At 53.7% G+C, this 12,701-nt stretch overlaps 1 protein-coding gene across 1 annotated transcript in view; it reads left to right on the top strand.

Moving 5' to 3' along the window:
* Positions 1 to 11,630: 11,630 nt before the first annotated feature.
* LOC128270847 (uncharacterized) overlaps positions 11,631 to 12,701 on the top strand; it is a 12,800-nt gene continuing 11,729 nt past the window's right edge. The window contains exons 1-3 of the mRNA XM_053008273.1: positions 11,631 to 11,934; positions 12,011 to 12,558; positions 12,620 to 12,701. Of these exons, the coding sequence (XP_052864233.1) occupies positions 11,631 to 11,934; positions 12,011 to 12,558; positions 12,620 to 12,701 (934 nt within the window). The remainder of the gene's footprint in view (positions 11,935 to 12,010; positions 12,559 to 12,619) is intronic.

Raw genomic sequence — 12,701 nt, 5'->3', positions numbered from 1 at the left:
ACGTCGGACCATAATTGTGCGGTGCGTCTGGTGCTGGGAAGAAGAAAGTCCGCGAAGCCAGTCACGGTGACCAACCGACGACAGTGGGGCGCTCTGGTCGCTGTTTTGTCCATAAACTGGTGACTGGTGGCCAATTGGCTGACTAATGTGTCGCTGCAAATGCAAAACTGACGTTTCGGCATTTGGAACTCGCCTTTCTTGTTGACCAAAACCCTAGCCTGAACCAGTTATGTGTCTTAAAGCTTTGTATTGTTGTCTCGTTCGGCCGATCCTTGAGTATGCTTGTGTTGTTTGGCATCCGCACTTTCGGTGCTGGATTGATCGTATTGAAGCCATACAACGCAAGTTTACGAGGATCGCTGTCCGTAGACTTGGTTGGTATGCTGCGGATCGACTTCCACCATACAAAACGCGCTGCCTTCTACTCGGGCTACGTTCACTCGAGCATAGGAGACGGTCAGCACAGGCTCTGTTTGCTTTTAAGATTTTGACTTTTCGTATTGACTCGCCAACACTCCTGTCTCGTATAAATTTGTCTGTCCCTTTCCGATGCTTGAGACGACGACCCAACCTGGAACTTAGAGTTGACGCGCGGTCTTCCCTATCGGGGCATAATGATCCATTGCTTTCTCTGTGTCGTACTTACAACAACTACTCGTCGCTTCTCGATGTTAATATGTCCCTCGATCAGTGTCGTGATGTGTTTGCTTTCATGTCTTCTTGGTAAATGTTTCGTCCTCGTTATTGTCTCACAAATATCGGTTACCAGCTTCGTCGTTGCGTTTCGCCAGTTTGGTTAGTGCTAGTTTAAGTGATAGGTTAAGTCTTTTTTGTCAATTAGGCTAAGCTGCCCGTTGACTGTTTTCCAATAAATAAATAAATAAATAAATAAGAATCGAACTGACGATCTATGGCGGAACCCCAACGGGTGATCGGACAATACCCAATTTTTCTAAAAATGTTGCCCGCAGGGTCTCAAGTGATGTGTTTCCTGTAACCAGTCGGTCAGTAATGTTACGTATTGATCTCATCTATTACATCTTACCATAGTCCGAATCCATAGTCGCCCTTCATAACTGTTTCCTGCCCCGATAAACGATTCACCTCCGATCCGTATCGAATCGGCATCAATCAGTCCATAATGAAGTAGTGGTGGTGCCTCCCGCTCCAACCCGGAGGCTTTCTTTGCGCTTCCTAAATTGAAACCCTTTTACAACTCCGAAGATCATCACTCAGCCGTTGGCCGTAGCACCGGCGCCCGGCGCCAGCATCAAAGGAAATCCAGGATTAACCGCCACCGGCTCGGAAACTGACCAACGGTACCGGCACCATGTTGGTGCCATAATTGACGTGCGAGGTCACCACCGGAGGTCGCTAACTATGCACTGACCCCATCGCGGCGGCTCCAAGGAGCAGGTTTCCCCAGGCACCGTACCGTATCGTGCCGGTTGGAATGCGCGCCCGGTGTGGTACGTAATCTTGGTCCGAAATTCCTCTTAACCCTCGCGGCCTTAAGTGACTCCAGTGGCAACCCTCGAGTCACGACGCTCGGCGGCAGGAATGTTCGGGTTGGGAAGGAGATTTTCAGATAGGACACCGACCTAGCCGAGTTAAAGACGTCGCGTCGCACCTTTCGACACTCTAAACGGGGATTCGACGACCTGCACCGAATGCAAACGCAGCGCAGCGCAGTAAGACCTGGTTCTGGGGTCCGTGGTGTGCGCACTTGCCCAAGAGCCGTGTCGTGTTGCTAAACGGACCCCGCACAGTCCACCCAGGCCGGCCCAGTCAAGTCCAGTCAGAGTCGTTGTTGGAAGTGATTTGTGTCCGCCGATTGGCAACTGCTAACACCTCGGACCGGTCGGTCGGTCGGTCAGTGGCCTAAAAACCGAAACAATTACCCAACACAACTGCCACCGGGCGCAACAAGGCGGGTGGGTGGTTGGACGCCAAGTCACACGCCAATCTTTCGCGTGAGAAACCGTGCGCCGAGGGCGCCCTTCGCGAAACTCCTCCCGGCCAAAGGTGAATCCTCTTCGAAACTATCGAAGAGAAACAATTTCGGGTGCCGCGCGAAAAGCGGCCCCATTTTCCGGCGACAGCAGCCAGCTAGCTGGGAGTCCCAAGTCACGGAAGGCTTAAGAGTCGGCGGAGGCCTAAAGCTGAAGAGCTTTTAATCGCTCAACAATCGGTGCGACCGCGCGATCAGTGATGCGATTCCGAGAGCGCCGGCGGCTTAGCATAACGATCGCCTCCTGTTATTGTCCCCCGACACTTTATGCCCGATGAAAGGGGCGGCCACCTACTGCTTCTGCTCCCACACACGCACACGAGTGCGCGCCTCCCGATAGGCTAATTCGGAACAATTACGAAATTGAGGCACAATTTAAATGCACACAATAATCGGTTGTTGGGCATCGAATTATGCCACAACAAACCCGAAACCCACGTCAGCTCCGCAGGGTGCGTTGGTTGGCGGCATGCGGCGCCCAGGCGCAAGAAACAACCCCCAGTGAACACATGTTTCCAACACACACACACATCAGCAGCACCGAGCGTGGGGAGCCACAGCAACTGAAGGCAACCCGCACGGGAGGTGGCCATATTGAGATGCAACAAAACGGAGTAATCAGCCCCTAATGGGCCAGGCGGCCGGACCTCTTAGTGGCGATCGGCGATCATCACATTATACCGCCCGTTCCCCGATCGGAACACGGCAAAATGGTTAAATTGACCACCCGGTCAAGGTTTCTTTCGTCGCCCCGTCACTACGAGCTATCCAGCCCGGGGACGACGCTACTGATCTGCATCACCTGGATGGTTACTCAACCGCGGCCGAGAGAGCCCGGGATGGCTGGAACACCTGATCGAGCGCCGGGCGTTAAGTGGAAAATTAGCTAATCATAATTATGCGCTTCCCAATCCCGGCTGGCTGGCTGGCTGGCCTGGAGAAACAGGTTTCTCACCGACCGATCCACCGGAGATCAAGGCGCTTGGTGTGTGTCAAGACATCTCACCCGTCGAGATCACCAAGATGGACACTTCCGAAACCGCACGCGGATGTGACCTTGCGGCTGGTTTGCGTGAAACGATTTTGCCAACTCCGTCGGGTCCGGTCTCCACACCAAGACACACCTTGCGCAACCTTGCCTTATCGGGTGGTGGCAATCACGAGAGAGCTTGCGCCCCGAGGCAAGGTCTTACGGTCACCACCTCACGTCGCTAACAGGTCCATGGGAGAGTACAACCTAACAACAAACGAATCTCGTACGTACGGCAAGGTGGTATGCCCCGGAACTGGAACCGTCGCAGCCTCATCGCAGGCGCACTGACTTCTGGTTGGTGCCACAACATTTCACTTTTAATTGATCGATCCGATGCCCGGGTGGGCCCCGGCCAAGCTCTTCAAGGTCAAGCACTTGCAACCCGGCGTTGTTTCAACTTTCCAACCACCGGGGCGGCCACTCCACGGCGTGGAACCGGTGGGTGACACACCCCTTTGCTGGTCGACTTTCTTCCAGCTCGAAGCCCTTTGGCGGCACCACGCGTTTGGACCACCCAAAACCACCAGGAGGAGCCCTTTTTAACGAGACGCCCGGCCCGGCCAAAGTGTGTGGTGTGTGGCGTGTCAGAGCAGCCAGCAGGCCAGTTCTCCTTTCACTTGTGCCGGGGCAGTCGACCACGCAAGTCGACCGGTGGAACTTTCAGTCGCCCGAAGGCCCTGTGCCGACCGAGCTACGGACGGATTGTCGATCGATCGGAGAGAACTCAATCGAGAGACCTTCTAAAGCGCCACATATTTCCACCACCCAACCAAAACGGGGCGGGTTGTCCTTGCCTCACCATTGGGTGGCCCCTGGGCCGCAACTGCTGATGAACTAGTTTTTATTGCTAAATTATGCTTCTGTTGTTTGGTGTGTTTCGTCACACTCTTCGCTACTCAGGAGACCGAAGTCCTCAACTTCTGAAACCACTCCCTCTGGGAGGTTGATGCGGGACGCATCTGTTACGGTTTCCCGGGATATTAGATAGTATTTCAGGGCTCCGGATCTTCGTCTTTTGCGTGAGATCCAGAGAATTTCATAAATAATATACTTCCAAATTCCAAAAAGTATTCCGGAGTAGGTTTGGCTTCAATAAGGCGAATTCGCTTCGTCGGTGTCGCCTTCAACTGGCGTTCATTTCCCAAGTCGCCGATGGATTTCCACCCTAGTTCTAGGGGCTATTCGTGACCTATCCACCCTACTAACGTCAAAACAAAGTGCCTGGCGGCGGCGGTGCCAGGGTCCCTCTCCTTTGGTGCCCCTTCTTCTTGGCATTTTCGCTACAAATCGAGATCGAGTCACTTTCACGGGCTACCGAATTGCTCGCAGCACACACACCCAGAGGTGACCCCACAGAAGGGGCCAAGGGCGATCGATAAATGGCCAGCAAGAAAGTAGTACACACCGCCGCCACCGTCGTGCACTTCCGCAAGCTCGTATTAACGGACCCCGCGAGGCTGCCAGTAGTTCCCGGGTGTGTGCAAAACAAGACACATTTGGGGGCTTCCACCACCAAATGGTGGCGGTTCCTTTCTCCCATAGGCCGGGTCGAGACACGCAAACATGGCCACCGCGCGTAAGCCGTCGGAAAACACGCACCAGGAGCATATTTGCATACGTAAAGTTGGTGGTTTAGGAGGAGGAGAATCGGACCCGGGAACGATAGGGCCGTAAATTCCCGTCCTTTGCGCGAGGTGAACGTTGAATCGGTTGCCTCGGAGTCTCACATTACCTGCCCTGGAGGGTGCCCTGGCCCGAGGGCTTTGTGCTGAGTTGGGCCAAATAATTGCTCTTGCCTACACAAGATACGCCAGGTCCGTAGTCATCGCCAGGCCAAGCCAGTGGTTCTCAAACAGCAAGACCGATGAGTACAGCGCAAACATTGTGGAAATATAAATCTGGAGCAGCAGTGCACACGTGCACCGTCTAACGCCCTCGCCGTGGCTTCAGACCACCACCAACGCCGGCGGGGGACACTCGATCGCCATTCGTGCTCCAATTTCACGGCGACAACGCATGGGAACCGGCACCCCGAAAGCTCACTGAACACACGAGCGAGGATCCGCCGTGAAATGGAAACCTTGGCGCGCCGGTGAACGGCCAATGCGCTGCTCGATGGTGGCGATAAATTGTATTTGGGGATAAGGTGGCAAAGGCTCCGCTGCGAGCGTGAGGTGAACCCATAAGGTGAGGTCTTAATATGCGCGATTGTTTGTGCGCCAAAAACCTACGGGGCCCACTCCGGGGTCTCAGACCAACCCATTCAGAGCACAACCACATGAGCCGCCATTCCGAAAGGGGGTGGCCGCATGGATGCCCCAGACTCGTATGTTAATAAGCATTTTCGAATTAATTGAATCGCTCGCAATTATCCTCACGGAACGCTGTGTGCGTTGCTACTCTCTGGCGGTCTGTTTTCCCTCCCTAAACAACCTGCCCTCCGTGCGGAGCGAACAAGAATTCTTGGACCCCATGAACGGGGCGAGGTGATTTCAGTCTTCAGACTTACGAAACGCACGACCCGCCGTAACTCATTTGGACAGGGCGCGCGCCCGAGTGACGGGACAGATTTATGAGTCCCAGGTCCCAATTCTGGCGGACCACTATGGGGTGACTGACAGTGAAAAAGACAATGAATTCAGCACCGAAACCACCCTTTAAAAGACGGACCCCGCTATGGACCTTGCTCTGGTCGGGGTCGGTCGTTAAAGTTAAGATTAATGTAACGCGCCGGGCCCTGGAAAGACCCGCCGTAAATAAAGCCCAGATAACCAGATCACTTTCCGGGCGGGAGGTCACGCGTTGGATAACTATCGGCCACCGCTCGCTGTTCGGGGAGGAAGCACTTAATAAACCTATCACCGGCTGCGCTTTAGTCACCTCGCGTTGGGCAGCCCTCAGAAGTCGGAAGGTTCGCTCGTTATGATGTCCCACATTCCGAGATAGAAAAGTGGCACGTCAGCTGGCACGGCTGGCGTCGCGTGTTACGTCCAGACGTCCATCTCGCAGTCCAAAAGTGAGATGATTTATATGCATCCGTTCCCGTTCACGTCGGGTGGGGTGAAATAAAACACAAACTAATCGGAAACCACCTTCGTTTCATTCGAAAAGCCGAAATCGAAAATGCCTCACGAAGGTGGACCGCCTCCTAGCCCCGGGTGTCGTCACCCGGCAGGTTACGATCAAGGCAAACAGCGCGACCGGCAGAGCCACGACTGTTAACCTTGCACTCAGCGAACCGTACACACCAACCGTTTTATTGAACCGCGCTCGAGGACGCGTCGATACAGCACACAGGACGCGCCTCTGGCAACGCAAAGGACCAACGGAGCGGAGTAGGTTGCGCCACCCCAAAAACGCAATTACATCACGCGTGCGACACACGCGCGCCATCCGTCTTCGGTGATGCATTTCCTAACAAAGCTTGGATCCCTCTTGAACGCCCCCCACGGCTTGGCACGATTCCCGATCTCAATCGATGAGCCGAGCGAGCGCTGGAGCAACACTTTTTGACCGTGAGCATAAAACAACCAAAAGTGACATTTGCCCGAGTGGATACTCGACGGGGGCGCATGAGGTACTTTGCTTCTTCCACGCCACACAGGTGACGTAACGAGCGCAACCGCCAAAAGAGGTCGTACACATAAAACACGCAAACAGCAGCAGCAGCAAGTGTCAATAGCAGCAAGGCTCAAAAGATGGCCACCGCGGAAAGTTGCGAACTGGAAGAGTAAACTCTTGCTCCCCCAAAACTTGTTGGTGATCTTCCGAAGGTTGCCTCCACAACGTCGGAAACACGCGCTCCCGATCACGATCTTCCCGAGAGGTCCAATTGGCGGACATCGATCCGTGTCGTAAAAGATCTGCCAAAAATGTGTACCACCGCGCGGCGCGAATCTCACGCTTTTCACCGGGCAGGCTAAACCAAATCGATCGATCGATCGACGACCGAAAAGGAATCACCAATCTCGCGTGCGAATCGAATCGGAAAAGACAGGAAGTGAACGGCTGGCCCCAAGTCCAACCTGGTCCAAGTGCTGGTCGATACGGACACGTCCGTCCGATACGGCCAGCCGGCCGGTCGGCGCCGCTCCCGTTTGCGATGATAGTGCCAAAACATGACAGTTAATGGCGAGGCAAGCTACGGCGTAACAGCCTCGATTGGGGGCCACCACCCCCGACAGTTCGGGCGCCACTTTTGGGGGGTGGACACGAAAATAATAAAGCACTGCCGCCGCCGCCATGTGGCGGGAAATGAACGGCCAGCTCATTTGCTTATGTCACGCAAGGTGGTGGAGGAGTCACTGGTGCGAGGCGAAGGGGTCCAAGATTTATGGCTCTCTTGGGGGAGCGCGCGCAGCAATCCAGGAAGACTTCCTGGGTCCGATTAAATTCCATCAATGCCGCCGTGTGTGCGTACACGCCAACCTGAAAGCCGATCGTCCCCGGGAGCGCAGGAACTCGAAATCTGCCCCGGCCAGCAGACCCGTAACTTCGTTAGCTCGAGGAGAGCCCTAAAAGTAATTACAATCTCCCCGCGATCCAGGTGAACGGGCCCACTACAGGAAGGTAAGAGTGCCACACTTTCCCATCCGCTCGCTCGCTGGACAATATCGGTGTCTGGTCCGCCAGGTCTGGACTTTAGATAGGGGGTCTGGCACACCTAGACATCGAACGCCCGGTGTGTCTCGTGTGACTGGGGAAATGGAGGAATGTCGCCGGGACACATTTCACCCGGCCCCGATAAGGTGTCCCGTGCATGCAAATCTTGCACCGTGTCTCGCACCCGGAGATGGTCACCCCACAGCCACAGCTCTTGGAACGTATCGCCTACGCAGCATCGGCACATTAATAATACAAACTGCTCCTGCGCTACCTGGCTCTCCTCTTGGGCCACGTCTTGGGAGGCGGCGCAACAGGGCCACAGATCGAAGTTAATCTACTGTTCCGCAAGTGACGCCTTCCAGCTTCCCAAAAAGAATGGAAAAAGACGGAATGGCTCGCCACGCCGACGCGTGAGAACTGAGGTGGTCCAACAGGAAGCCGTCTCGGTTGGTCTCGGAGCGGAACGGAAAAGAGAACTGTGTGACGTTCACGATTGGCCGGGCTTTCTCGTGGCCGCGCCACCTTCACGGTTTATTTATCGATTAACGCGCGCCCAGTCCCAGTAAGGGCCGAGGGCCGAGAAAATTAATAAAAGCCATCGACAGCTGGTGGTGGTGGTGGTCGGTAGAATATCTCCACTGCCACCAGTTACACAATTCCCGCCCTGCATGTCGCCCCCGGGGAATTCCACGAGCCCGGTCAAAGCCTGCGATGCAACGGACTCCGATAGAGGCCATCTCGGGCGCGCTGTCACGCGGACCGATGATCGATCGGAGCCGTCGGTCCAGACGAACCCGTTAGACGCAGCCGGTCAGCAGTCTTTATTACGGAAAAGATGCAAAACAGCCTCCCCAGATGCAACGCCAGATCCCGGGAGCGATCCCGACTTTCGAGAGTCGGGCGACCCAATTCGGGCTCGGTCGGACCCTTCCCGGTACCGAGGAACTACACCTAAAATCGATCGTCCCCCCCCACCGTTCCAACGTTTGCTTTATAATCTTATCGTGTGGCCCGCTTTTTATGGCCGCTTTCGTAATTGCCCATCACCCGGCAGTGGACCGGACCGGTGGAAAACTCGATTTTCCCCCGAGGCCATGGCCACGGCCACGGCGCTCCGCGGCACGGCGATTGGGAAATGGAGCGGACCGAACCGGGCCCGGGCGCGCACGTGTGATAAATCTCCACCAGCGTCACTGTCAGAATTCTCCGGACATTCGTTGGGATTCCATCAAACGGGACCACCAATAACCGTAAGGCATATCTCGGGTCCGGATGCATAGGCGCGGGTAGAAAGTCTGGAAAAGCGTTCCGGATTTTGTCATGATCTTCGCCTCGACTCGGCCCGCTAGGTCCGGGACTTGCTCCCAATCGTCCGCGGAGCAAGTAGCGCCCGCGGTGGGACACGCCGAGCCGCCAACCGGGGTTAGAACCAGCCAGCCGGACCCGGTGCCAAGATAAGTATCGCGCCGCAAAACACCGCACCGGGGTCCCCGATTAGCGCCAGAGAGCTCGTGAGAATGTCCTGCTGAATGTCCACCCCGACGGCGATGACCCACATGGGAACGGGACGGACGCCGGCACGCGAAAGGCCACACTTATCTCCGCTTCAGATCGCCCGGAAGCGACCCGTCGCGCTCGCCGGCTTCCCGGCCGATATCCCGGGCCGATCGTCAGGGATCTTTTGCCGGCGAAATGTCAACCCGTGGTGCGCGGCCGCGGCTTGGCCAACCATAAAACCCCGCCCGCGTGGGGGTGATTAATCAACGCTCGCAATAGCCCGGTCCGACCGGTCGGTCAGAAGAGCCCCACTCCGCGTCCTCGGGGAATGAATGCGCTCAAGAACAGCACTCTCGAACGTCCAGCGCGCGCCGCCATCAGGGAGGTGCCCATTAAATGCGATGATTCATTTCAATTCCGCGGCTTGGCATTTTAACTAAGGCCCCGGCAGAACGCTTCAGAGCGCGGCGCATAGCCAACGGGCCAGCATGTGAGCAATTTCTTTTTATGCTGCCCTCGGAGCTGTGTTGTGCCGCTGAGCACCACACACGGTTCTAACGGGGACCCAAAGACCTATCGACGGGCAGCCGATGAAGCGACTTCGTCTTCGTCCGCTGTCCGCGGATTTTGTGGCCCTGTTTTTTTGTGCGGCTCCCGCAAAGTCCAACGTACAAAGTCCGTAAGGTCCGGGCCGATGGGGTACGCTCTTTTTTGTCCGGGAGTTTGCTTTGTGCCGTTCATCAAGAAGCGCGGTCTCGCGATCGTTCTGACGACAGCGGAGCCAAACAAAACCCGTCGACGTTAAAGTTCGAAAGACGGTCTCTCCACGGGTTCGCCAATTCGTTAAACATTTCTTCATTCTACTGGCTGCCGTAGAACCTCCATCAGCCGTGACGACTTTCGGCGGGGAGGGCGGGAGTGATTCGACGATGACTCGTGAATGTTGAAGCTGTCGCCCGAAAAATTAAGCCTTCACCAGCCGCCGGATCGTCGTCGTAGATTGGCTTTTTCACTTATTTGCTTTGCATTTCAACTCACCAGCATGGCTGCCTGGCTGGAGCTCGGTCGTGAGTTGATTGTTTGATGATCAGCTCACCAAATATGCGACGCTCGTATTTGCTTGTGAATGAACAACTTCGTTGTGTTTTTAGCCTTTTTTCGGTCACTCGCCGAGTGCGGTGGGCAACCTTGAAATGCAATCATCGGCTGCCGGGCGACAGCAAACGGTTCACAAAATATGTTTCCAACACCCAACCCAACAGTGTGTTGCATTTTACCAGGTATAATACTATGAAAGGAGACTTATTTCAAAGAAATCACATGTTGAGATGAAAAACTCTATTTTGTACAAAGTATGAACCATCACTAGCTATACATTTCTCCCATCTCTCTGCTAAATCGGACATGCCGTGCCGAAAGAATTCTTCGTCTTTTTGTCATTCAATTTCGTCAAGGAATCGAAGTGCTGCTCAGCAAATGCGTGTCCCATCGATTAAAATGAATGATGATCGGAAGGGGCCAAGTCTGGTGAATGCAGCGGAAAGGGTAGCAGCTCCCAGCCTAATGCTTTGATTGTAACTTGAAGCAGTTTTGCTTTGTGTCCAGGCACACTTCTGGCCCATTCTGGTGATTTTTCGATCAATGCATAGTTCCAATTGATCATATGTTGTCGGTAGCAATCTGTATTAACGGTTTCACCAGGCCAGGCCAGGAGCTTGTGGTAGACCACACCTTTCTGGGCCCATCATAAAATCCTATTTTAGAGTTCTTTGCTTGTTAAGTCAAAATCGCCATTTTTAATTTTTTTCTAAACCGCTGAAAGCACTGCGATCTTCCAAAAACAAGCTTCGATAAACTTGTTTGATGCGATTCTGCAGCACTTTTCTTGAACATGTAACAGAAAATCAATGATGCCCGCATTTCGTACTTTTCAGGCACAATGTTCAGAATCCTTCAAATATAAGTTTCCGACTAAAACATGATTCGTTTTGAGTTAAAATCCTTTGCCGGATGTCAAAATAAGAAATTGTTGCCATCTTTTTACACAATCCGATTTCGGCTTTTAGACCTAGTACTGAACCCAGTAGACCTAGTAGAAAGCGATTCGAACACGGGAAATGACAACACTGGACTCTGCCGAGCACGCCAAATATGAACACCACGCTGTACCGCAGTGAATTAATACACAGGGCAACTTCCACAAACCCCCGAGTGTAACTTTAAAACTTAAGCATTAGTACGACCGGCTGGGATGGTTCACTGAAGATTAACATATGAAAAAAAGAGTTGTAATTGAGGGTAAATATTGAATGATTCATCAACCTTCAACGATCATTACTGTCGGACTATATCAGAACCAGTGCATGATATCGATAATTGACCCGTGCGTAGGCCGAACGATTTATTCGCGCACCCGGATCGGATGACAATGTTCGTCCTTACGGTCCACAGAACGGTCACTAGTACGATTGTCAAAGCTGAGCCATGAACTTTTTTGTCAACGACAAGCCTCCAGGAGTGCCGCATTTGGTGGTGAAGCTGTGGAAAGTGTTGGGTGTATCAGACGTGAACCGTGAACATTATCGATGTGTTCCTATATTTGCTACCTTTCTGCTGATCATTGCCATTCCGAAAATCTGTTTCGGATATCCCGACTTCAAGTCCGGTGTCATCGGTTTGGCGGAGTTGGTTTGCCAGACCAATCGCTTCGTCGCAGTGCTGCTGCTTGCGCTGTACAGAGACGTATTCTACGAGCTAATAAGACAGGCGGAGTGCTTCACTCGAGACGGTATGAACACCAGCCGGCCTCAGATATACCGCATTTCGAGCACTCAACTTTACCATCTAGTCCGCTTGCTTCACAGTGCTCAGTGGATCGCCACCAATCGCCAAGTATCTGAAGATGCAGGACGCTCGGATCAACAAGGTGATGAAAGTGTGCCTTTTGTCCATACTTGTGCCGGCCAATTTCTACAGCTACTCGCCCATCCTGTCCACTCTGTGGAAGTATTACAGTGCACCCGCCAATGCGACCGATATTCAGTTTACCCTGTACATGGAGGAAAACTTTTACGGTCTCAACGTTCGGACGTCGCTCAGCGATTACCTGCTATTCGGCGCGTTCATGGTGCCGACTTCGTTTCTGTGTGCGTTCGTCGGTACCGCCAAGCTTGTGTCAATCTTGGCCATCATCAAGTACTGCACCGTCTACTTTCAGCTGGTGGCGCTAAAAATCCAGGACACCGCTCGTCAGCGATCCTTCCGCTCCGAGCTGAAGACGATCGTCCAAATGCATCAGGGTGCCCTCAACTGTGCCGAACTGCTTCGAACGCTAACCGCTCCTGTGATGCTGATTCAGATTATCCTATGTGTTCTGGTCTGGAGCTCTATGTTGCTCTACTTCACCGTATCCGTAGGTAGCCCTGTGAGGTTCCGTAGTTGGATATCGATTCAAGCCTCTCTTTCGTCACCAGGGCTTCAGCACCCAGTTCATCAATCTGTTCGTTCTGTTCATGTTTGAAACGATCGAAACCTTCGGCTACTGCTACTTGGGCA

The sequence above is a fragment of the Anopheles cruzii genome, chromosome 3 (assembly GCF_943734635.1).
Source record: "Anopheles cruzii chromosome 3, idAnoCruzAS_RS32_06, whole genome shotgun sequence".
NCBI lineage: Eukaryota > Metazoa > Arthropoda > Insecta > Diptera > Culicidae > Anopheles > Anopheles cruzii.
This window is presented reverse-complemented; position numbering and strand designations above follow the sequence as displayed.